This window comes from Ranitomeya variabilis, chromosome 3, assembly GCF_051348905.1.
Source record: "Ranitomeya variabilis isolate aRanVar5 chromosome 3, aRanVar5.hap1, whole genome shotgun sequence".
NCBI classification, from domain to species: domain Eukaryota; kingdom Metazoa; phylum Chordata; class Amphibia; order Anura; family Dendrobatidae; genus Ranitomeya; species Ranitomeya variabilis.
In genome coordinates, this window is record NC_135234.1 from 417,949,231 (window position 1) to 417,976,147 (window position 26,917).

A 26,917-nucleotide genomic window follows, 5' to 3' on the forward strand; every position below is an offset into this window, starting at 1 on the left:
ATGATTTTTTATTTTTACGGCTCTGCATTATTAACTTCTGTGAATAACTTAATGGGTCAACGTGCTCACCACACATCTAGATACGTTCCTTAGGGGGTCTACTTTCCAAAATGGTGTCACTTGTGAGGGGTTTCAATGTTTAGGCACATCAGGGGCTCTCCAAACGCAACATGGCGTCCCATCTCAATTCCAGTCAATTTTGCATTGAAAAGTCAAATGGCGCTCCTTCCCTTCCAAGCTCTACCATGCGCCCAAACAGTGGTTTACCCCCATATATGGGGTATCGGCGTACTCAGGACTAATTGTACAACAACTTTTGTGGTCCATTTTCTCCTGTTACCCTTGGTAAAATAAAACAAATTGGAGCAGAAATACATTTTTATTTAAACATTCCAAAAATTCCTGTGAAACACCTGAAGGGTTAATAAACTTCTTGAATGTGGTTTTGAGCACCTTGAGGGGTGCAGTTTTTAGAATGGTGTCACACTTGGGTATTTTCTATCATATAGACCCCTCAAAATGACTTCAAATGAGATGTGGTCCCTTAAAAAAAAATGGTGTTGTAAAAATGAGAAATTGCTGGTCAACTTTTAACCCTTATAACTCCCTAACAACAAAAAAATTTTGGTTCCAAAATTGTGCTGATGTAAAGTAGACATGTGGGAAATGTTACTTATTAAGTATTTTGTGTGACATATCTCTGTGATTTTATTGCATAAAAATTCAAAGTTGGAAAATTGCGAAATTTAATTTTCGCCAAATTTCTGTTTTTTTCACAAATAAACGCAGGTAATATCAAAGAAATTTTATCACTATCATGAAGTACAATATGTCACGAGAAAACAATGTCAGAATCACCGGGATCAGTTGAAGCGTTCCAAAGTTATAACCTCATAAAGGGACAGTGGTCAGAATAGTAAAAATTGGCCCGGTCATTAACGTGCAAACCACCCTTGGGGGTAAAGGGGTTAACAAAGGGGTCAGCAGCATGTTTTTTTTTTATTTTGCAGAAAGTAGAGATGCATACGAAAGAAAGAAACCAGACCTACCGGAATCTGCCTAGTGTTCCGAAGATCTCCGCTGGACCAGATATGATAATGTCCTGACCACCAATCTCCTGAACCTGCAGCCAATTGGTGTCCTCAGCTGTCAGATCACTAGTGGACTGGATGGACATCATCACTTCTAGTCTGATAGCGACAATCACGTATTCAATGCTAGAGCAGTTTCCTTTAGAAGCGTCCTGCTGTTCTGTAAACTTTAAAAAAAAAAAAAAATAGCAGCAAACCCCTCTAAAAGAATGATCAGCATTTTGGACTCCATCTGAGTAAAAATTAATAAGGAAAAAAGGAAATGATACAGCTTACCTACAGAATTTAAGATCTACCAGGACTGAAGATCGGCATGGTCCTTAGTAGTGTATGTGTTAGATACCTTATCAATGCAGTGAAGGAAATTTAATGTGATAACCCGGCTTTCGCTGCACGTTTGGGGTCACACAGACCCTTATTCATTACTGAATATATGAATGTGAACACAGTTGTTTATAGCCGAATCCCAACCACGATTTGCCGGCCACAGGTTACCACGTCAGAGTGGCGGCTTGTGGTTATCCTAAGCAAGTGGTATATATAATCCATGTTATACAATTACTTCAATAGGTACAATAGACACAAAGATTTCCTAAAATGAACGTAACAGACAAGCACACAACAGTGTAAATGTTGTTCACGTCTATACGGCGCTCATCCGACCTTGAAGGGGTCTTGTCACCAATCAAAAGTGCCCAGTTTTTCTTATTGTTTTATTCCTGCTGTTCCCCCTGAGTATTGAGTTTTCATTTTTTTTTTTTTTTTTTTTTAAAAGTAGACGTGTGCACAGCCGTAAAGAGGTGCCAGAGTAGGTTCCCAAACTGCAGTATATAGCAAAAACTCGGCACTCAACTTAACGTAACACAGGTGATTTAATGGTGTCCACAAAATAACAAACGTTTCGGTCCTACATCCGGACCTTCATCACTCACAGTTGATAAATGTGAGGGAGCGAGTGGACCCACAGAATTGCTGATTGTGGAATGAGATCACACTTGTGTGTGAGCGCTGCCTGTATGTGGGCAGTATAGCCCCAAATGAAGCGATATTCCACTGTATTACCTGTACACTATATACAGAGTTCCTGTGTATAATGTCACTGGTGATAACATTATTACCTGTACACTGACACTATATACAGATCTCCTGTGTATAATGTCGCTGGTGACCACTGTATTACCTGTACACTGACACTATATACAGAGCTCCTGTATATAATGTCACTGGTGATCACTGTAACATTATACACAGGACCTCTGTATACAGTGTCGGTGTACAGATAATATAGTGATCACTGGTGACATTATACACAGGAGCTCTATACAGTGTATAGTGTCAGTGTACAGGTAACCCACTGACTCACCAGTGACGTCTCTAGCTGAAGTCCTTCATCTTTACTTTTCTTTTTCATGCACCACAGACCGCCATCACTTCTTCCATCCACGACTCGTCTCTGCATAAAATAACAGTTACCTAGAGCCCCGCTTCCAGAGCACATTCCCCACTTTTTCCCTTCTACACTACACATCATAATAGATATGCACCCACCATTAATACATAATTGGTTATTATGCAACCCACCATTCCAAATATAAATTTTAATACGCCACTGAGTCCCTTCTAGTTATACATAGCCACTTTCCCCACCTAATAAATATATAAATTAATTAGCCTCTGTTGTTTCCCCCAATTAATTACCAGTCACTGCATACTCAACGCCCCCCACTATGTACCTCCCAATCCCCGACTCATTATATTTACATGCTCCTTCCACCCCCATTTATTGTCATGTCTTCTCTCTCCCGCCTTCTGTTCATTATCAACAGCTCTCCCCCCCCATTCAATACATCATTTACTTCCCCACCCTCAAAATTCATTATTTGCTCTCTCCCCACCTTTAATTCAATTGCTGTCCCCGTCCCTCACTTTCAATTCATCATTTTCAGTCTCCCGTCCCCTCCCCCCACTTCATCATGTGCAGTCCCCTTTAACCCCCCCACTTCATCATGTGCAGTCCCCTTTAACCCCCCCACTTCATCATGTGCAGTACCCTTACCCCCCACGTCATCATGTGCAGTCCCTTTTAATCCCCCACTTCACCATGTGCAGTCCTTTAACCCCCCACTTTATCATGTGCAGTCCCCTTTAAACCCACTACCCACATCATCATGTGCAGTCCCCCTTATTCCCCCCCATGTCATCATTTGCAGTTCCTCCTCCTCCCCTCACCCATTTAATTCCTTTTATACAGAAAACAAAAACGTTTGTATACTTGCCTCACAGTCGCTCCGCAGCAACGCGGCTCTGCCTCCAGCGTCTGGTACATGTTGGGCGGCGCGTACGCTTTGACGTCATCATGTACGCGCTGTCACCTGAGAGGAACTGCGCTGAAGATGGAGGGAGTGGGAGCTGCGCAGCCGTCATGGTAAGACGGCTGTGCAGACCTCCCAGAAAGCTCCCAGACCCCAGCGCCGACGTGTGCGCCGCAGCGATGGGGCCCGATGGACAGAAGTACCTAAGCGGGGCCCAGGACGTGTGGGCCCCTCTGTGTACTGCTGTTAAGCGGGACCCATAAAGCAGTAAGGGCAGTAATGCCCTGATGGCGGCCCTTCACTCACCCTTCGGCGACTTCACTATTTTCGGCACCGCTCCAGTCCCATCTTGTGAGCGCAGCTTCTGACTGGCCGGGAGTCAGAAGCTATGTCACAAGCGCTTAATGCAAATCTGTGAGAGGCAGAATGAGGCTGCATAGACGTACATTGATTGGTACCTCCGGCAGGTCACAAACTGCCTGAGACGGAGCCACGTGAAAACGGATGAAAACACCAGAAAGGTAAGTATCATACAGGGGGCAGGTGGCTTGGATTTTAAGCACCGCTCCAGAAAGTAAAAAAAAAAATGCTGGGCGCTCCAGAAAGTTAAAAAAATGCTGGAGTGGTGCTTTAAAGGGAACCTGTCGCCAGTTTTTGTTCCTGAACAAATGCCACTACCTTTTATCTGCTCTTGCGCTGCATTCCACAAACGTGTCTATCATCTCGTGACTAACCCTGTTCACCACCAAAAACACTATTTTAATTGCTCCTGCACTGTAGTTAAATGAGGATGGACTGGTCTGATGGGCCTCCGGTCTGATGGGCCTCCGGTCTGATGGGCCTCCGGTCTGATGGGCCCCCGGTCTGATGGGCCCCCGGTCTGATGGGCCCCCGGTCTGATGGGCCCCCGGTCTGATGGGCCCCCAGTCTGATGGGCCTCCGGTCTGATGGGCGTCTGACTCCTCTCTCCGTCCACTGGCTATGATTGACACTATATACATACAGACAGCTGATTCATAGAATGAGACATGATTTGTTTGGGGAAAAAAAGTCAAAAATTGTATCGGGTGCTAAAATTTTGTTTGTTTGTTTTTTTCTTCTCCGTCTTGAATCCTTGCTACTTTCTTGGAGCCCCATATGTGGCAGAATGCAGTAGTTGGCATGATGCGTATCACAAAGCTTTTGTGAACAATTGCTAACTACATCTATTGTTTGCTAGCGGTTTCATCTACAAAAGTCTTGATTTTTGTAAGTGATCTGTAATAGAAAAGTGTGTTTTATTTATTTCCTGCGAGATCCCGGCATTCTTCCACCCCTGCACTCATTTAAATTTCAATGACTGATGGCTTGTAGTACAGAACTTGTATTAAGGTGCCAGCATCCATCCCTATCTGCGGCATATGAGAAGTGTGTAGGAGTTGGCATTTAGAGAAGGTCTTTCAGTGACATGGTATGAGAGACGTTTTTCACGCTTAGTCACTGCTGCGTGATCGTGATGTGCTCTACTGTACCATTTAGTCTCATTTCCAAGATTACTGGATTAACATGTTCACTGCTAAGGACCAGTTCTGATTCTATGTAATGTATTTGTTCGGGCATGATGAATATTTTCTTAATTTCTTTATTATTGGTCCTGTTGTCTGATTACGCATTCTAATCCTCTCTTCTTGCCTTTTTCCTCCTGTCAGCAGGTTTATGCTCCAAGCATGTCCTTCACATTTTGCCAGGAATGAGTAGTGACAGTGACATTGAGTGCGACACTGAAAATGAGGAGCAGGAGGAAAGCATTACCTGTGGCAGCTTTAACGACACTTTCACAGCACAACCATCCGGGGACGGTGAGTTCTTTCGGTTTTCTTCTCCTCTTACAAAGCGTTCCATCGCATTGGCCCCATCCCTATTGCCACCATTGGAGTCCTGGGTACATCCATGCAGGGGGGACTCTAGATCTGGTGGGGCCATTAACACTGGCTTCATGCATTTAGAGAGAAGTGACGTGGACAATGATTAGATTAGAAGTCCTCCAGGTCCTCTTGTGATAATGCGGAATATTGCAGGATTTATTTATGTATGTTTATTGTTTTTAATATAATGTATATATTCTGTTTAATTGTGGGTTTTTCTTTTAACTTGCAATTCTATCTCGTAGAAGGCCAGTCAATATTGTATATTTCCTGTAATATCCCCCCAACCCTAAATGTATCTCACGCCCCTCAATCATACAATTTGTAAAAAGGCAAAAAAAAAGGCTTTACAGTTTGTTTCTGTCTTTTTTCTATTACCAGCTGTTGGGAAATTGGTTAAGCTGACACCATCATTTTGCTGATGTAGGACATTGGAAATCAGATTGTCATTGACTTGGCTCTATCGAATTGAATTCCTTTTAGTTTTTATATACGGTATATCTTTATTCTGAGGAGGAGAAATGTGGTCCTTGTAATAAAGGCTTTCAATGATTGCTCTGCTAGTTCTAGTGGAGGTTTTCAAGATGGCTGAAAAGTAAAGTTTGATAATCAAGTGAAAATGCTTAGACTATTTTTTCTACATAGCCTTATGACCCTTTTTAATGCCAGAATTGCACTTTTATTAAGATTGTCTATCGATCCCCCTAAGTAACATCACTTCATTTTATATAACTGCACGTACTACTCTGGCTCTACATGTTTTACATGTTTTTTGTTTTTCAGGGGTTGTCCAGCTCCACTCACTTTCACACTGGTGTGGAGTGGTGCCGATGACATTATGAGCCCACTCACCCATGCACGTGTCCTATTTTAATGGATAAGATGTGCACGTTACCTATCAATCATGTCTTAGCAGGTATATGGGGACATAATGACAGTGGCACCACTCACCACCAGTTAGTAAGGGAGCGGTGCCAGACATCCCCTTTAGTGCCCTCGGTATTACACGGAAGAAAGGCCTGTGTATGTGTGTGAGATGATTTATATAGTTTTGGCACTAAAAAGGAAGTATGGTAGATTTTTTTATTTACCACTTTGAGCCGCCTAAAAATATTATTTTCCTTTTTAAGCTTTATTTCTGTGTAAGTAATCTGAGTACAGTGACTAAGTATCAGTGGATAATTAAAATCTCACATCTGAATGGCTTCCAACACATTTTGCCAATAGATTTTATTCTCAGAATTAAATGTTGTCTTTTTAGTGTTTTAGTACATTTTTTTGTCTGTACTGTTAATGAAAAAATACTATTTATCCCTTTGTAGATCAAGGCTGCCCTTTTCCAGACGACAATAATATAAACACAGAAGACCTTCACTTTGCTGCTGGAGACAATGGTGGAAGGTAACATATTTCCATCCATCATATTCTCTTTTTACATTTATGACATTGGGTAACCCAGCTATTAAACTGTGAAATTGATTTGCTTCCTTTTGCAACTTTTTCCACTGGAATATAATTAAAGATATTTTAGAGCACCTCTCCAGCATTTTTTTTAATTTAACGCTGGAGTGGTGCTACCGATCGAAGTTCCCTGCCCCTAGTCTCACACTTACCAGCTGCCATCTTCTTTTGTTTTCGGCACCGCTATGGACGGTTTCCAGCAGTTTGTGACCTGACAGATTGGTCCAGTGTTTGCTGGGCGATCCAGAACTCACAACTCAATGTAAGTCTATGAGACCTAGATTGATGCTCCCATAGACTTGCTTTGAGACAGTTACGTTTCACGTCCGGTCAGTCAGAAGTTGCGCTCATGAGATGGCGTTAAGGGACCAGTGTGGAGCTGAAAAGAACTGAAGATGGCGGCTGGTAAGTATAATACTATGGTCAGGGAACTTAGATTAGTAGAAAATGAGGAGTCCTTCAAAGGCTACCTTTCACTTGATTCATGCTGCCCAAACCACAACACTAGTCCAGTGTGCTCGCAGACTGTCTTCTCACCACACTGCTCTAGTGGATTAACGAGTCTCTCCCATCATCATTGAGAGAGACATCCCTGTCATCTGGAGTGGTGTAGGGCGAAACGGGCATATGGTCGCTGGGCAGATCTATAAATTGTTTTCTCTGATGCATCGGAGTGTTACATATAAAAACATAACTGGTTGTATTCGTTCAGCCAGGCCCTGATTAATGCAGCCTATGGCATGAACAGCATGAATCAAGTAATATGTTTCCTTTAAAGAGGGCCTGTCACTTGCTCCAAAAAAAAATAGATTGAAAGGAACATTCTCATCTCCAAGATCCTAGCCCAATACGTAGTAGTAGGGATGAGTCGGCACGAAAAATGCTCGGATGCTCGGTCCCTATACAGCATGGGGAAGACTCCTGGAAGCATCTCTCACTCCCAGATCGTTGCTGAGAACAATGGTGTCACACTTTTACTCCATTTTAATGACTAATTATAAAACAATCAAGATCAAAGAGAAATTGAAATTTACCGGGAAAAAAATGGGAAGAAACATTCTTTCCTGTATAATGAATTGTATATAACGCAACATTTAAACAGGATTTTAAAATAATTAAGTAAGCCAATATTTAAATGTTTACACTGAAATTTCCATTTTTTTTTAAATAATTTATGAAGGAAGCAAGAACTGCCAAAAATTTGATGGAAGAGGGACTCAGACACACCCTGTATTACACATAAAGGAGGGCCTCATACACATTGTTCAAATTGGCATGTAGTTTTACTCCTAGACTCATAAAAGCTGTGCATTAAGTGTAAAGTGTGCCAAAAATTTGAAACTGGGTCATCCATACACCCTTGAAGGCACCAACTGTAGTATCTCATTCAAATATTGTAAACAAAGTGTAGTTGTAGTACTCATAAAAGCTCTGCACGCAGTGCAAAGCCTGCAAAAAATAACAACTAAGGCACCAACTGGACTGCCTCATTCAAATATTAAGAAGTGTAGTTGTGATACTTCTACACTCAGGTTTTGCAGTGCAAATTTTCAGCATGGCAAGAAAAATAAATTAAAACTTAACTTTAATTGCCTAAAATGTTGTCAGTCAATGTGTACACAGAACAAACAAACAGTAATATCACAAAGTGCCAGTGCTCATGTTCAACAGTGCTCAAGTTTAAAAAAAAAAAACAAAATTGGTTTGATCTCACCGACCCATTTCCTCACTCCTCCTCTCCGTTGTAGATACACCATTGAAGAGAAGAGGGGCAATAGCAGTCTATGTTCCAATCCTTTTAACACTCCTTGTTGTGCCCCTGCATTACACCTGCCCTGACAAGGGCAGTACCCAAGTATAGACTTGTTCACCAGTTACCCGTGATGAAGGTGAAGCCTCCCAACGCGTTTCTCCCTCTGTTTAGGGGGTACATCAGGGGGGAAAAAAGGAGAATATCTGTTATGGGCCCTTGCAGTGGCAAGTGGTGCCCAGCAGGCTGACTAGTTGTCAGTGTCCCTATCTTGGAAAAGCGGTCTCATTCAAATATTGAAGCTTAAAACACTTTATGTGCTACTGTCATCTGGTGGTGTGAAAAAGCCATTTTTTAGTCACCCTGTCAGCATTTCCTGTTGACAGGCTAAAGTTCCTGTCTGCTATGACCTTCCCGGTAACACTAAATACCCACTCAGACAAGACGCTAGCAGCAGGGCAGTACAAGACCTCCAAGGCATAGAGGGACAGCTCATGCCTAGTGTGTGTCTCCCTCACCTCTCCCCCTTGAAGCTTACCCCCTTCCGTTAGCATTGTCTGATAGGAATTTTTTCAATGTATTTTCCACAATGGCCTTTTGGTATAGTACTATTTTAGGAGATCTCTTTGCCTCAGGAATTAGAGATGTAAGGTTCTTCTTGTAGTGTTTATCTAACAGGGTGAACAACCAGTTTTTTGTTGTTTTCCCTGGCAGGTGTATAGGAATGCGGGGAAAAAAACACGACTGCCGATTCGCGTGCTTGACGCTTCAACGGGTCTAGATGACGCAAAATGGCCGTCATCTGTCTGTGTTTCCCGCACTCCCCTATACACCTGCCCGGTCTCCTTGGTCCAAACCTCTGATGGTAAAATAAAGGACTCTGGTCACACAGCAATCCGGTGAGTGCTGCATTATTTTCTTCGTTTCCTCGCATGAACACATTTGGTATCGCCGCGTTCAGAATCGCCCGATCTATCATTGTAGAAAAAAATTAACCCAATCGGTAAACGGCGTAACGAGAAAAAAATCAAAACCCCAGCTTTACGTTTTTTTTGGTCGCTGCTACATTGCAATAAAATGCAATAACGGGCGATCAAAAGATCATATATACACCAATATTGTATCAATAAAAACGTCAGCTCGGTGTGCAAAAAGTAAGCCCACACCCAGCCCCAAATCATGAAAAATGGAGACACTATGGGTCACGGGAAAATGGCGCAATTTTTTTTTTTATTTACCAAAGTTTGGATTTTTTTTCAGCACTTAAATAAAAAAAGAACCTCGACATGTTTGTTGTCTATGAACGCGTACCTGGAGAATCATAATGGCAGCTCAGTTTTAGCATTTAGTGAACATAGTTAAAAAAAAAAGTGTGGATTGCCCTTTTTTTTTTTTTTTTTTGCAATTTCACCGCGGTTGGAATTTATTTCCCTTTTTCCAGTACACGATATGTTAAAACCAATCATGTCGTTCAAAAGTGCAACTTGTCCTGCAAAAAACAAACCCTCACATGGACATTTTGACCGATAAATAATGAAGTTATGACTCTGGGAATAAGGGGAGCAAAATTGGAAAATGGCCCAGGGGTTAAGGGGTTAAAGTCTTGGAGAACCACATAAATGACAGAAATCCATGCCCACTCATCAGTTATGTGCGGAGCCTGCCCAGAATACTGACTGGTGTGTTGGAGTTGGTGTTCAACAACTGGCCTGTGCTGCTGACAAAGCCTTGCCAGCATGTGCAGTGTGGAGTTCCAGCGTGTGGCCACGTCGCACACCAGTCGGTGAGCTGGCACTTTCATGTGCTGCCAGAATTGCTCTAGCTGACTTGCGGAAATGGGTGCTCACACGGCGTAGTTTGACCAGAAGCTCTGGCAAATCTGGGTAGGTTTAAGAAACCACTGAACTACCAAGTTGAGCACATGGGCCAAGCATGGTACATGGTACATGTGGGAGCTTTCCAAGTTTCACAGCCGCCACTGCCTCTTCCTCCTGTTTCAGTGCTGCTGATCCCTCCCCCTCAGCGCTGCTGGCCTCGCTCTGCATGTCAGCCTCCCAGGTTGTGTCAGTGACTTCGTCATCCATCAGCTTGTCTTCCACCGCCACACTCTGGTCCTCCTGACTTGGTGGACAGCAACAACCTGACTTACCTGCAACCTTGTCTCATCATTATTATCTAACTCCTTAGACAAAATTTGCCATCTCCCACCGTCATCTTCTTGTGACCGTGGCTGCTTTAAGTTGTGCACCACTAAACAGCATATCCTCCTGTCCCTCTTGGAACATGCAGGGTGAGAGACCACAATCAAGAAATGATGATGTAAAGAGCTCCTCGCAGTTTCCTAGTGTGAGACCAGTGGTCTCCTGGGACTCGACATGGTGAAGTTTAAGTGATCCGGACTCTTGGACCACCAAAAAAAATTTCAAACCACCATAATTTCGCACAAAGCAGGTTAAACTGTATTGGATGACCATTACAGGCAATTTTTTTGCAGACATGCCAGTTTTTTTGGCACAGCATGGACAAAATGCGTGCTGCATACTGATGTCATCCATATGTCATCGGCGTGACATGAACAGGCGCCTGGGAAGAAGTGGTACAGTTCGTGCTGTTCCCAGGCACTGGCTGCTGAAGGCAACTCTAAGCATTGTCTCCTGCTCGCGCTGAGATGTCCCTCCTGTGTAACAAAAAAAAAAAAGAATTAAATAAAAAAAGCGGTTTCAGCTAATGTGCAATTTTCATAGCCAGCAGAGGGAAAGCCCATGGCCGGGGGCTGGTGTTAATCAACTGGAACAAGGGACAATGTTCCATAAGGTTCACAGGCTAATAACAGCTCACAGCTGTTTGCTTTCCCTTTCGTGGGTAATTTACGGGGGACCTAAGAAAAGAGAATGATGTTGGGTCCCCTTATAAATTCAAACCAGCAAATGCTAGTCAGACAACTGTGGGATGATATTAATCGCCTGTGACATTACCATTAGTAACGCACTACGCCGTCATGGATTCAAATCCTGCAGAGCAAGCAAGGTCCCCCTGCTCACACCGCCAGCACGTGTCCAGGCCCATTTGAAGTTTGCCAATGACCATCTGGATGATCTAGAGGAGGCATGGGAGAAAGTAATTTGGTCAGATGAGACCACAATAGATCTTTTTGGTATCCACTCCATTCGCCGTGTTTTGAGAAAGAAGGATGAGTACAAACCCAAGAACATTGTCCCAACCGTGAAGCTTAATGGGAGTAACATCATACTTTGGGTGTGCTTTTCTGCAAAGGGGACAAGATGCATGCACCTTATTGAAGGGAGGATGAAAGGGGTCATGTATCGCTATATTTTGGCCAACAGGTTTCTTCCCTCAGTAAGAGCATTAAAGATGGGTCACGGCTGGGTCTTCCAGCATGACCATGACTTGAAACACACAGCCAGGGCAACTGAGGAGTGGCTCTGTAAGAAGCATTTCAAGGTCCTGGAGTTACCTAGCAACTCTCCAGACTTGAACCCAATAGAACATCTATGGAGGGAGCTGAATCTCAATTTTGCCTAGTCACAGCCCTAAAACCTGAACGATCTGGAGAAGATCTGTATGGAGGAGTGGGCCAAAATCCCTGCTCCAGTGTGTGCAAACTTAGTCAAGAACTACAGGAAACGTCTGACCTCTGTAATTGCAAATAAAGGTTTTTGTACCAAAAATGTTTTTCTATTGTATTAAATACTTGTTTCATGCAAAAAATGCAAATTAATCATGTAAAAATCCTACAATTTGATTTTGTTTTTTTTTTCTTAATTCTGTCTCTCACAGTGGAAGTGTTCCTACAATAAAAATTACAGATCTCTCCATTCTTTGTAGGGTGGATAACTTGCAAAATCGGCAGGGTATCAAATACCATGATTTTACATTGAGATAAAGAATCCAAAGATTTATAGATTTGATGTCTTACTATCTTTATTAAGTAAAATTTAGCACATTTGTACAAGCAGGAAACCTATCACAAGTATGTTTGTAGGAAAAGTGGGGTAGGATATACCGCCTGCCCTTGTCCTGTCTAAATTTGAAATTGATTGATCATGAGCTATGAGGTTTGCTCTGTCATTTGTGTGTATACATCTGTAACACGTGTGTTTTTATGTTTTGTCTAGGTAATCGGTGGGAACATTTAGACATCCCCAACCGTGTTGAAGGCTCAGAACACTAGAATACGTAGGACTGCATCCACCCACGGGTGCACATTCACTGCTGTAACTTATTTATATATCTGAGAATGGCGCACAGCACTACAAACAAGTCTTTAATAAAAAGGTTCATATGCAGTTAGTATGGGGAAGAAACCGTATTTTCTTATGATTAGTCCAGAGCATTCATCATCACCCAATGGGCATGGAAACCATTATTGATCTCTTGGATTCACATGCATTCACTGTAATGTAGAAACTTCACGCTCATCTAGTTTTCTCTGATATTAGATGGTTGTCTCCACTTCTTAACTCCCAGCTGCACTATGTGGGTCATATAAAGTATTGAAGTAGGTCTTACCCATGGCAACCAGTCAGATCCAAGCTGTTGTTGTGCTTGACTGACGGTCAACATCTGTTTGGCTAGAGGCGAGACCAGACTTTTTGCTTTGCACTGGCATATTAAGTTAGGATGAAGCAGCTCTACTGAAGGGGACAGTACCTTTGTTCTATATTATGCCATATTTTTCAGCCGAGGCCATCTTCTTTCTAAATCCATTTAGCAGCTGACACAGATCCACATGATGATATGCTTTCCTGCCCAGCACTGTATTAATCATAAAGAACCTCAATCCTTTGACATCTGCATGGCTACCACAGGAGTATATACTGTATTGTGTGATTTAAAACCAAGAAAAATCATTTTGATGTTCTGTGTCTTCAGGCATGGGAAAGGCAATAATGAAATGAAAACCTAATGGCATTCTTACTAGATAGGTGCTAGAAGACTACCAGCAATAAATATACTCGGAGCGTATCAATAGAGCTAGCGTAATTGATAGGATTTCCTTAGCGGAGTATATCCAACTCTTCAGGTCCACACTTGTGTGAACAATATGCAACTGTGTGCCTTCACATGTATGCAAATAAATAGTAAGCCAGAAGATTTTTTGAGGAATGGAGGTAGAAGAATGAAGTCCACCAGCGTATGCGGCAGCTTGTATGGCCGTTTCAGTAGTATATAGCAAGCTCCCTTGTCTGAAGTTGAGGTAGTGTATGACCTTCTCAGAGTTTGTAATCTGTTTTCTGCAGTAAGGAGATTTCGGGAGCTTTGTCTATAATGACACACTTTTTGTCTATATGCATACAAATCCCTGGACCGGCCGAGTTTTATATACGGTTACTGAGGCTGAAGAACCCCGAGATCTGCTCTCTGATGCCAAATTACCGCAGAAGATACATTGCAAGCGCTAACTAAGCACATCATATACTCCTCCTGGTTGCAGAGGATTCCTGCACATGATATAAGCGACTATTGAGACCCCATCCAAAAGTCCTTTTCCCACCATGACAAGTAGCAGAAGAACTCTTCATAGAGTCTACATCACATGTACACAGAATTTTCCATCCTTGTATACGTGGCCATCTATTCTTTTTCTGCTACAGGCTTGTAATAAGAAGAAGGAAGCACAAGACCTCCATTATAACGATCAGTAGGGGTTTCCCCTTCAGTGTTAAAGGGATCCTTCGTGCTTAATAAAAATGAATCGCCAGCTATGTTACTGTTCACGCCATATTCAGCTGCAATTAGAACATAGAACTTTGTATTGCTTCTCCTTAGTGAAGTGTTACATGTGTATTAACTAGATCTGCAACACTGGGAATGTGTGGTGACCTATAGCGCCCCCTGTGAGTGCCTCTGCACAGATAGATCTTATAAAACATTGAACATTGTGATTTGCCTGCAACGTCCAAGGAACTGTCTGCTTCCAGCACATAACTAAATGTATCACCGGGTATTGTGCAGCTTTATTACTGTATTGTAACGACTAACCTGCTATCATTCCATTTCATGGGCCAGCACCTCGTGAGGCTTCCAGTGCAATAGTGCAGAACGTACGGAGACTAGTTTATGTAGAGACCACCTATACAAACGCCCTGACCCCCTTACACAGTCCTTGTTAGATACCAATCCCTCTGTGTCTGAACCCAGCGTGAATACTGAAATATTTGTTTCACATTTGTATAGTCTTCTCTTTATAAGCTTAAAACATAAAGCCGACGTGTAAGACAGAACGGTGTCCGTGGTGCCGAATATCTTCATATATATTGATTTTAAGCCGTTTTTAATTTAACATGCTAAAGACTGTAGAGATGTTTGTTCCTTGCTGACCAAGTGAGCGATGACCTTGCCAAACCTGTTGCTGTTTCTAGCATCCGAGCTGCTCTTTGCATTGCTATTGTTGCCTGAAAAACTGGTACTCGTGTAACTAAATATGATTGCCGAATATTTAATGTCTAGTCATGTCCACTGTCATTTTTATTTGTTTTGTTTTTGTTTTAATCTGTTTTATTTTGAACTGGATGAAATATTTTGTTGCACTTTTTTTCTTAATAAAATAAAACCTGTAACCGTTTGTCAATGCGACTCCCTATTACATCTAGACAGCAACAATTTTTAGTGCTGCATATATGAAAGGGTTATAGTCATCTTTATTGATGGGTAATGGTTGAATAGTGCTTGTAAAAACAAACACTTTCTTAATTTGCTATTTATTAAAATTCACCTAATCTTGCAAAATTTGCTTTTTTGGTTACTGATAGTTGCCAAGGGGATTGGCCATTGCTGAGACCAATTATGAGCAGTGTGAAGGAAGCCCTGTTCCTCCCACGTCACCAATCCGTGACATCACTACAGAGGCACAGCTCTCCGGCGCCCCCTTTGTCTCTCAGGTCAGTAAGGGAACTGCACCTGGAGCAAACGGCCGCCGGGGAGACTGCCTTGTTACCCACGCTGGGTATTCTAAGATTCGCAATCAGAGTAAAAGGATCAGCCCAAAATTAATTTATGATTTAATTGCCTTAAGGGCGCACTAGGTAATTACAAGAAATATACAATCAAATATATCAAGTTACAGTCAGAGTACAATATAACAATAATAATACAAGGCTTAAAGGTATAAAGCTGGAGGTCAATTTACCAGGTTGAAGGTCGCTTGTGGAAGCCAGGGGGCTCTGCGCTCCACAGGTAGACAGCTTAGTTGCTGGGCAGCCCCCAGAAAGCGTGTGCTTGCCCCCCTCTGACTGGCCTGCCCTCTTTCGTAGTTCCTCAGTTAGTCATCTTCTGTGTGTCTCACTCTCCAAGTGTCCTCAGCTCTTAAACCTTGCTGTGTCCCTCCGCCTGTAGCTGGGTGGGCTTAGCAATCTCCACCCCTCTGCCTCCCTGCAAGATTTATTCCAATATCTAATAAATGGGATAACTTCTCAGGATGATCGGATCAGCACCCGGGCAGTACCAGCGCCTGTGGTTTGTTCTGCCGGTCGTACTGGGATCAAACCTGGACCCATTCGGTCCCTGTGGGAGGCTAATCCCTATATCTCGGGTTTCAGACCTCCCACGGACACGGGAGTCACACTGTTAGATGTGCAATTTCTTTAGGGCGAGGGGGATATTTTTTATGAGCCGGTACCTCGGATGATGCATCCATAATTCACGATTCCATGTTGGAGACGGTTCGACTGGACGGCCATAATAGATGTGTATCCTGTGGCCACTTGACATGCGTGCTTTAATTAAGCCCCCAAGCACTTCCAAGCTCCCTGCTGGTGTGGCTTCCTCACTCAGGCTTTGAAATGCTATCTGCCTGCCACATTGTGCTCAGCCCATTAACATACTGAAAGGAACTTTATTCATTAGAAAAGGCGGGGGCCAGGAGCACTCCTCTGCAGACCTGTGACCAGGAGACAAAATGGAGTCACGCCAATCTCTGTTAGTATGCCCGTCCAAGATGGCGGCTGTTCCCTCATCACACCTCCCTGCTTTAGAGGGCGCTAGGGGGCATCACATTCCTGTGTTCCCCCATGCGCCCTTCCGCACATTCTCCTTGCCGGGACAACCCATCAGCGTTACCATGGTCTCTGCCACTTCTGTGGCGAATGCTGAAGTGATACTGCTGGAGAGCCAGGCTCCAGCGTAGCAACCTCCCATTCGTCCCAGAGACCGAGTGTAACCAGCTGAGGGGATTGTGGTCTGTTTCCACGGTGAAGTGGCGTCCGTACAAGTATGGCTGCTGACACTGCAGGGCCCATACAATTGCCAGACATTCCTTCTCCATCGTGGAATAGGCCACTTCCCTCGGCAGGAGCTTCCGGCTCAGGTACAAAACGGGGTGTTCATGTCCCGTAGTGTCGACCTGGCTGAGCACAGCACCGTGAAGTCGGCTGCCTGTAGTACAGGAGAGCTAGACAAGGCGGTTTTGAGTGCCTGGAAAGCTGTCTCGGAGGTGACTGTCCAGTCGACTGCGACGGGCAGCTTCTTCTTGGTGAGGTCCGTCAGAAGTTAATTCTCTGTCCTCCGTAGTACATGCCTGCACAAGGCAATCTTGCCTTACGCAGGCGTGTACTATGGAGGACAGAGAATGAACTTCAATCCAATATTGCAGCCAGCATGCAGCCAGCGGGTAAGGAAAGGGTGAATCAAACACCCGAAAACCCCGCCCCTATGGCTGAAAATTGTTCCCTCCAAATTCAGGTGACCGTGTCCCTTTAAGCATCTGCTTTAAGGTGCCGTTGAACCGCTCACACAGGCCATTGGTCTGTGGGTGATATGGGCTGGCTAGCAGATGCTGCACCTGTATCTGCTTACAGAGGGACTCCATCAGCTGTGACATGAACTGGGTCCCTCGGTCGGTGAGCATTTCCTGGGGAAACCCCACTCTGGAGAAGATCTCCAGTAAGGCAGTAGCCACTTTGTCAGCCCGAATGGATGACAAAGCGACCGCCTCCGGGTACCGAGTGGCATAGTCCACTACCGTTAATATGAAGCATTTCCCAGAGCGACTGGGAGTGGACAGAGGTCCAATGAGATCCACAGCCACCCTCGAGAAAGGCTCTTCAATGATGGGCAGAGTTACCAGTGGGGCTTTGGGGCGCCGCCCCGCCTTCCCCACCCTCTGACAGGTGTCACACGAACGGCAGTAGGCAATTACCTCGGTCCTCATTCCAGGCCAGTAGAAATGCTGCGCTAGCCTGGCCCTGGTTTTAGCGATCCCTCGGTGTCCGGCCATGGGAATCTCGTGTGCTATCCGCAACAATTCCACCCTAAACGGATAGGGTACCACTAACTCGGTCCCTGGGCCACGCCTCTGGTGAACCCTGCTGGACCGATACCCGGTACAGCCGTCCCTGGTTTCAGACCACCCGCTCGCGGTCTGACTCCCCAGGAGGCTGTGCCGCCTGCTCCTTGAGAGCTTTCAGGCTAGCGTCAGCTTCCAACGCTGCCTGAAATCCCTGACTCGATGTGGCGAGAATGGACGACACTGCCACATCCGCTGTCAGCTCCCCGGGATCTGTCTCCTGGCTGCTGTCTGACTCGGCAGTCACTTGGTCAGAGAGGGGAAAGCCGTCGGACCTCAGCAAGGCTCCTTGGGCTCCGGCGCTCCCACTCCGGGTGACAGCATCCACGACCGCTGTGCCCATGGGTAGCGCCTGCTTCCCCCCGGCCCCTGACCAAGTCGCCGGGTCAGGCAGACTTCCCTGACATCCCGGGTGTGGGGAACTGCCCTGGGGTCTTACCTGGTGGCTCCTCCCGGGAAGCCTCCTCCCCCCATGGCCTGTTCCTCTTCCTGCAGGGGCCCTAGACTCAGCAGGCTGGATTCACTTAGGGGCCCTACGCTGCCCACAGCAGCCCCTCCCTCCACCTCTGAGCTCTCCCCTACAGTCTCCTCACCTGTCCTCACTGTGAGCCCTGTGTGTGTGTGGTGTCAGTGAATGGAGTACCCTCAGGTTTCACTCCCTCCCCCACTGTTGAAGGCACATTCAACACATCAACATTCACAGTAGTCATGACATTCTTGGGGAGCCGAACTTGGGGGTTCAGTGGCCACATACTGAGACACCAGCCGCCCCAAATCGGTCCCAAGTAATACATTAGCAGGAATATTTGACGTTACTCCCACCTCCCGCACTCCCCTCCCGGCGCCCCAGTCCAAAAACACCTTGGCGACAGGCAGCGCCGGCTCCACGCCTCCAATACCAGAGACGGAAAGGGTTTTCCCCGGTACCAAGTCTTGAGGGGACACCACCTCAGGACGTACTAGGGTTCGTTCAGCGCCTGTGTCCCGCAGTCCCATGACCGCTGAGCGGCCGATAGTGATGGGTTGGTAATTGTCCAGGGACCTCCCACCACCCCCTCCCACACATAAAACAGTGGACGGTTTCGGGGACAGGGATGGGGCCTTAAGACGCTGGGGACATACAGCCTTGACGTGCCCCAGCTGGTTGCAGTGATGACAACGTCTGGGTTCTGCGCCTGGCCTGGAGAGGGCAGCAAGGGGGTACACCCCTTGCACTCTGGGGGCTGGGGAAACGGGCAGGATTGGGCTTACCCCCCCTCCAGGTGCTGCTGGCAGGCTTCTTCGGCTCAGGTGCCCTGTTATTGGCATACTCGTCTGCCAGGGTGGCTGTAGCAGAAGCCCCCTTCGGTTTCCGATCACGGAGGAACTGCTGGAGGTCCTCTGGGCAGTTCCACAAGAACTGCTCCGTGACGAACAGTTCCTGGACCTCCTGGCGGGTGGTGAGCGCTAGACCCGATGTCCAGTGCTCTGCAGATCTCAGCAACGCCCGCATGTGGTCGGTCCAGGTGTCCTTTGGGCCCCGCTGCAGGCTCCGGAACTTCTTGCGGTAGGACTCCGGGGTGAGGTTGTAGTGCTGGGTCAGGGCCCGCTTGATGCTGCTGAAGTTCTACTCCGCCCCGGCTTTTAAGTCCCCCTAAACTTCCAGGGACTTACCCCTCAAACGGGGGGTCAGGTATCTTGCCCACTGAGCCGGGGCCAGATGGTGTTGAAGGCAGGTCCTTTCAAAGGCCAGCAAGAAGGAATCCAGGTCTCTATCCTTCTCAAGCAGAGGGAAGTCCTCGGCCCGGACTTTGGAAGCCCTGGACTCTGGTGGTGCTGGGGCGTCCAGCGGGAGCCCGTGTTGAGCCATCTCCAGTTGGTGCTGGTGCTCCGCTGCTCTCTGCTGCTGCTTGCTCCGCTGCCCGCTCTGCAGCTTTCTCTGCCCGCTCCGCTGCCTCACGGCGTTCTGCACGCTCTTGCTCCGCCGCTTCACGGCGTTCTGCACGCTCGGCCTCCGCTGCCTTCTCTGCAGCTGCCATGAGTCTCATATAGGCGTCTTCATTACCCGCCTCAAGACGTGCCACTGCCGCTGCAACAAGGGCCTCTGATGTGGACAGGCTGGGGCAGGTAGGTGTTGGGTAGTCCCTTGCCGGACTAAGCACGGGTGGCTGGCTCCTTGTGGAGTCTGGGCTGAGCTCCCCCTCGCCTTGAACAGTAAAGTCCACCACCACCTCCTCATCGACCATAGCACTGGCCTGCGCCCTCACTGCACTCCTGGTGCCATCCGCCATCTTTGGAACCTCTGGTTACTGACACAGCTGTAACCCTGACCTTGCACACAACTTATTATATATACACTCTGACCGTCTAATGCTGGGCTGACCTTAAAACCCCAGCAGTGAAAGTTACCACTGGTAGTCTTTAGTATCTGGGAGTAGGGGTCCCACGCACACTATTACTCTGATCCCACCTGCTGCCACCAATGTGAAGGAAGCCCTGTTCCTCCCACATCACCAATCCGTGACGTCACTACACAGGCACAGCTCTCCGGTGCCCCTTTGTCTCTCAGGTCAGCAAGGGAACTGCACCTGGAGCAAACGGCCGCCGGGGAGACTGCCTTGTTACCCACGCTGGGTATTCTAAGATTCGCAATCAGAGTAAAAGGATCAGCCCAAAATTAATTTATGATTTAATTGCCTTAAGGGCGCACTAGGTAATTACAAGAAATATACAATCAAAATATATCAAGAGTTACAGTCCGAGTACAATATAACAATAATAATACAAGGCTTAAAGGTATAAAGCTGGAGGTCAATTTACCAGGTTGAAGGTCGCTTGTGGAAGCCAGGGAGCTCTGCCCTCCACAGGTAGACAGCTTAGTTGCTGGGCAGCCCCCAGAAAGCGTGTGCTTGCCCCCCTCTGACTGGCCTGCCCTCTTTCGTAGTTCCTCAGTTAGTCATCTTCTGTGTGTCTCACTCTCCAAGTGTCCTCAGCTCTTAAACCTTGCTGTGTCCCTCCGCCTGTAGCTGGGTGGGCTTAGCAATCTCCCCCCCCCCCCCCCCTGCCTCCCTGCAAGATTTATTCCAATATCTAATAAATGGGATAACTTCTCTCAGGATGATCGGATCAGCACCTGGGCAGTACCAGCGCCTGTGGTTTGTTCTGCCGGTCGTACTGGGATCAAACCTTGACCGATTTGGTCCCTGTGGGAGGCTGATCCCTATATCTCGGGTTTCAGACCTCCCACGGACACGGGAGTCGCACTGTTAGATGCGCAATTTCTTTAGGGCGAGGGGGATATTTTTTATGAGCCGGTACCTCGGATGATGCGTCCATAATTCACGATTCCATGTTGGAGACGGTTCGACTGGACGGCCATAATAGATGTGTATCCTGTGGCCACTTGACATGCGTGCTTTAATTAAGCCCCCAAGCACTTCCAAGCTCCCTGCTGGTGTGGCTTCCTCACTCAGGCTTTGAAATGCTTTCTGCCTGCCACATTGTGCTCAGCCCATTAACATACTGAAAGGAACTTTATTCATTAGAAAAGGTGGGGGCCAGGAGCACTCCTCTCTGCAGACCTGTGACCAGGAGACAAAATGGAGTCACGCCAATCTCTGTTAGTATGCCCGTCCAAGATGGCGGCTGTTCCCTCATCACAAGCAGTTCTTAGGTTGTTGTTTTTTTTTCTCAAGCTTTATAACCTTTCAGGATCACTGGGCACACGGTTAGCACCTGATCCTGTCCAGCTTCAATACCACTACTCTTACAGCACTACAGGTGCACAGCTCACAATTATGCCACTGGTCCAAACTGTCAGTCGTGCAGGAGCGCCGGCTCCCCATCACTCAGGATGTCTAGACATGTGGGGGGAGTAGTGCACTTCGGAATTGAGGACACAGGAGAGCCCCTCTAAGGCTAGGTTCACATCGCGTTAGTGCCATCCTTTTAACGAATCCGTTACTAAGCGGCACTAAACGCAATGTAACGGATCTGTAAACGCATCCATTGCCATCCATTATCGTAACGCATTCTAACGCATATCAAAATCGCCATTCGTTAGCGATGGTGTGTTACTTTGTGATGCACCCTCGAACGCGGTCTACCGCGTTTTCGGGTATGTTAGGTCTAAGGCACCGTGAACAAACGCGTTCACTGTGCATAGACCTCTATTACTAACGCATGCCAACGCAATGCTACTATGCGTTAGCGCATGCGTTAACGCGATTGTACAAAAAAATAGATTTTGAGCATCTGTTATGGCACTAACGCAATGTGAACCTAGCCTTAGATAAAATTATGTTTAGAGCAATTATTAAAACCATGTCCTACAGATGTAGCAAGCTGTCATGGCAGTTTACTTTGACTTTTGTAAGACAGAAAGTCATCCTTACATATACAAGGCAGTAGTCACACATGTATAGATTATCACTGGGGAACAATTTAACGTAATTTTTGTTCTATTTTTCTCTTGATTTAGACTAAAATACACATGCTGATTTCAAAACTGGGGTTAAGGTACCTTCACACTAAACAACTTTCCAATGAGAACGACAACGATCCGTGACGTTGCAGCGTCCCGGATAGCGATCTCGTTGTGTTTGACACGCAGCAGCGATCTGGATCCCGCTGTGATATCGCTGGTCGGAGCTAGAAGTCCAGAACTTTATTTGGTCATCAGATCGGCGTGTATCGTCGTGTTTGACAGCAAAAGCAACGATGCCTGCAATGTTTCTTCATGGAGCGAACTGGAGCGAACAACCAGCTAGAACGATAAGTACGTCACTGGATCGCTCCTGCATCGTTCTGTTGTTGCCGGTGTCTGACGTCTCCTAGCGACCTAAACAGCGACGCTGCAGCGATCGGCTCGTTGTCTATATCGCTGCAGCGTCGCTTAATGTGACGGTACCTTTAGTTTTCTTGTATCATGTCAGTTTTTTTTCTCTACAGCTTATCTTAATGCGATTTACTTTAGACAAGGATCAAGAGTAGCACTGGCTAACCTCTCTCGAGTGGAGAGGAAGACCTTGATGACCGATCACAGGTTATTTGTCAAGAATATTCTGTCACTCCTGAGATAGCGTGGCGAGAGGTTGTGTGCTGCTCTATCTAGTGAAACATTCCAAAAGTCTGTACACATGGGGTTAGCAGAATGATTTTTTTTTTCACACTTATTTCCTTTCTTTCAGATCATGTCTTTCTCTGCTTTTTCTCTTTGTAAGTGCCTAAACCGCCCTGCTTCCCTTTTAGTTATATCTTTGGCCTTTAACTGGGAATGGTGAAACTGCCAAACATCAGCACCTTTATTAAACAAGACTATTTCTGCATATTTCAAAGTAAATCTTAATTGATTAAGATAAGTCTTGGGCTTGTCACAATGTGTGCATGCAGTGTGTCTAGAGTTTACGGATGTGGCTGAAGGGAACATGTAATATACCATTTGGTATACCTATGGTTTTGTAAGAGCCAATATATCATTTTAGTGACTGTTACTTTTGTAAAGTGTAAACTTCAGGATATAACAAGAAAAATAAATGTAAAATGGAGTATCCTAGTCTACTATCAACTATATGTCCAGTGCCTCATTCAGCTGACATCCCAGTGCCAGTTTTCCTTGAGCTATCCACTTTTCAAGAACATCATTATGGTGAGGAACAAAATGACAACAATGAAGATTTTGAATTTGAAGATGTCTCCGTTCGTTATGGATATGACCAGTGTATTGCCATAACATACATACCGTATATACTCGAGTATAAGCCAACCCCCCTAATTTTGCCACAAAAAACTGGGAAAACTTATTGACTCGAGTATAAGCCTAGGGTGGAAAATGCAGCAGCTACCGGTGAATTTCAAAAATAAAAATAGATGCTCCATACCGTTCATTATGGCCCCATAGAAAGCTGTGCCATATATAATGCTCTGCACCGTTCAGTATGGCCCCATAGATGCTCTATATAAATCTGTGCGATATATAATGCTGCTGCTGCAATAAAAAAAAAATGACATACTCACCTCTCTTGCTGCCCGCAGCTCCTCAGCATCCCGTCTTGGCGTCTCTCCGCACTGACTGTTCAGGCAGAGGGCGGCGCGCACACTAGTACGTCATCGCGCCCTCTGACCTGAACAGTCAGAGCAAGAGGACGCGGAAGACAGAGCTTCGCCCGGCGTGTGGAACGCGGACAGGTAACTATGACATACTTACCTGCTCCCGGCGTCCCTGGCTCCTTATCCCGGACAGCTGGTCTCCGGGTGCCGCAGCCTCTTCCTCTGTCAGCAGTCACCGTTACCGTCATTAGAGGAATGAATATGTGGCTCCACCCCTATGGGAGTGGAGTCCATATTCATAACTTTAATGAGCGGTCCCACGTGACCGCTGAACAGGGGACGAGCTGCGGCACCGAAGACCGTGGGACGGGCAGGGGGAGCGCCAGGAGCACCGAGACTAGGTGAGTATGCGACAGTCCTCTCTCACCCTCACCCGCCGACCCCACCGCCAATCATGACTCGAGTATAAGCCGAGGGGCAATTTCAGCCCAAAAATTTGGGCTGAAAATCTCGGCTTATACTCGAGTATATACGGTAGTTTAATTGAGACAAAAATATGAGAAAAAGGAGCAAACTGATTACATCCGGTAAAAAGTCATATAACTTTATTAATTCGTAGAAAAGATAAAACATCTCAACAGTACATAAAGAGCAATAAACAATGCAGATTGCTATATACCCCACCCCCACCTATCACCACCTCACATTGCACATGAGTCCCTGAAAAAAATAACATAAAGGTCCAAAGACCATAACCCTGAGGGAGCAGTGTTTCCAAAAGTGGACACCTGGAGGTCAGCATGCATCCATAAAGTGACTAAGGATAAAGTAACACCTGTCTATCTTTCATATAAAGTGCGGAAGTAACTAGCAAAAGGTGCAATGCTTACCAGCAGATGAGTGGGAACAAGGGGGTCGGATGGAGGGTCCCGACGCACGTTTTGCGGCTACTTGGGGCCGCTTTCTTTTGCTAGTTACTTCCGCACTTTATTTGAAAGATAGGTGTTACTTTATCCTTAGTCACTTTATGGATGCATGCTGACCTCCAGGTGTCCACTTTTGGAAACACTGCTCCCTCAGGGTTATGGTCTTTGGACCTTTATGTTATTTTTTCAGGGACTCATGTGCAATGTGAGGTGGTGATAGGTGGGGGGTGGGGTATATAGCAATCTGCATTGTTTATGGCTCTTTATGTACTGTTGAGATGTTTTATCTTTTCTACAAATTAATAAAGTTATATGACTATTTTTACCGGATGTAATCCATTTGCTCCTTTTTCTCCTATTTTTGTCTATTTATTGGAGCTGAGGTTGTTTGAACAGAAGTTGCAGACAATTTGTGTCACCACCCCTGTTTCTCAAATATGTATATGGGATTTCGGTTGCTAATAGTTTAATTGAGGAATTGGGAATTCCAATCTATAACTCAAATTAATTGCTCAAAGTGGGGCTTACAATGTGTCATCCTTCGCAATGGCAATTTATTTGGTGCAATCCCAATTGGCTATTCAGTTTCACTTTGTGAAGAATACGGGGACATAGAGTCACTGAGTTGTTGCAATATTGCAAACACAATTGGATCATTTGTGATGACCTTAAAATGGTAAGATTCTGCATTGCTGACAAAGAAGTATACACCAAGTATCCTTGTTTTCTGTTCATGTGGGACAGCAGAGCTCGTGAGAAGCATTGGGTGGAGATAACAATATTATCTGATTTAACAATATATGTGAACAATATAGATAAGAATAACTCATTTTGATTTCCCCAAGGTGGGGCTTTGGGTCCTATATTGGTTCACGGAATATATGTAATGTGAAATTATCTATACCTACTCTCTCTGACAGAGAATTGAGATCTGGATTATATTCCCCAAACGGGGGGTTGAAATATTAAACTATACATCTGTGTGATGGTTTACGATTCACATTGATTTTATGGAGGTTATGGACCTCTTTTTAAAAGACTAACTAGTCCCATAGGGGTGGAGCCGCATATTCATTACGGTAATGAGCGGTACCATGTGACCGCTCACTACAGGAAGAAGCTGCCGGCGCCGGGAACAGACGTGCAGGGACCGCGCCGAGAGCAAGTGAGTGTAATGCAGTGCGCGATATTCACCTGCTCTCCGTTCCACCGTCGGCAACGTTGCGTCTTCCCTGTCATCTGCAGTGACGCTCAGGTCAAAGGGCGCAGTGACGCGATTAGTGTGCGCCGCCCTCTGCCTGAACGTCAGTGTGGAGGAAAGGGAAGACACAGCAGTGGCCGTCGGTGGAGCATCTTATGGGGCCATGTGCAGCATTATAAGGGGCAATTATCTGTATGGAGCATCTTATGGGGCCATAATCCACATTTGTGGAGCATTATACGGGGTAAATATCTCTTTTTTGGAATGTTTAAAAAAAATAAATGAACATTTTACTTTTTTTTCACAAAAAAATACTTCAGATCCAATTTGTTTTATTTTACCAAGGGTAACAGGACAAATTGTACAACAACTTTGGCGGTCCAATTTCTCCTGAGTACGCCAATACCCCATATGTGGGGGTAAACCACTGTTTGGGGACATGGCAGAGCTCGGGAAGGGAAGGAGCGCCATTTGACTTTTTCAACGCAGAATTGGCTGGAATTGAGATCAGACTCCATGTTGCGTTTGGAGAGCCCCTGATGTGCCTAAACAGTGGAAACCCCCCACAAGTGACCCCATTTTGGAAACTAGACCACCTAAGGAACTTATTTAGATGTGTGGTGTGCACTTTGAACCCCCAATTGCTTCACTAAAGTTTATAATGTAGAGCCGTGAAAATTTAAAAATCTTTTTTTTTTTTTTCACAAAAATGATCTTTTAGCCCCCAATTTTGTATTTTCCCAAGGGTATCTGGAGAAATTGGACCCCAAAACTTGTTGTCCAATTTGTCCTGAGTACACTGATACACCATATGCGGGATAAAACTACTGTTTGGGCACACGTTGGGGCTCGTAAGGGAAGAAGTGGCGTTTTGGAATGCAGACTTTGGCTGGTTTCACACTTGCGTTTTTGTCTGCAGCGTTTTTTGCACAAAAAACGCA

At 45.6% G+C, this 26,917-nt stretch overlaps 1 protein-coding gene across 5 annotated transcripts in view; it reads left to right on the top strand.

The window, feature by feature from the left end:
- TRIM37 (tripartite motif containing 37) overlaps positions 1-15,104 on the top strand; it is a 146,066-nt gene extending 130,962 nt beyond the window's left edge. For 3 of the 5 annotated variants that reach the window (XM_077296335.1, XM_077296338.1, XM_077296340.1), the window contains exons 23-25: positions 5,092-5,241; positions 6,630-6,708; positions 12,655-15,104. In XM_077296335.1, coding sequence (XP_077152450.1) covers positions 5,092-5,241; positions 6,630-6,708; positions 12,655-12,658 — 233 coding nt within the window. In that variant the 3' untranslated portion in view covers positions 12,659-15,104. The remainder of the gene's footprint in view (positions 1-5,091; positions 5,242-6,629; positions 6,709-12,654) is intronic. The other 2 variants (XM_077296336.1, XM_077296339.1) reach the window with 1 other exon arrangement.
- Positions 15,105-26,917: the final 11,813 nt, after the last annotated feature.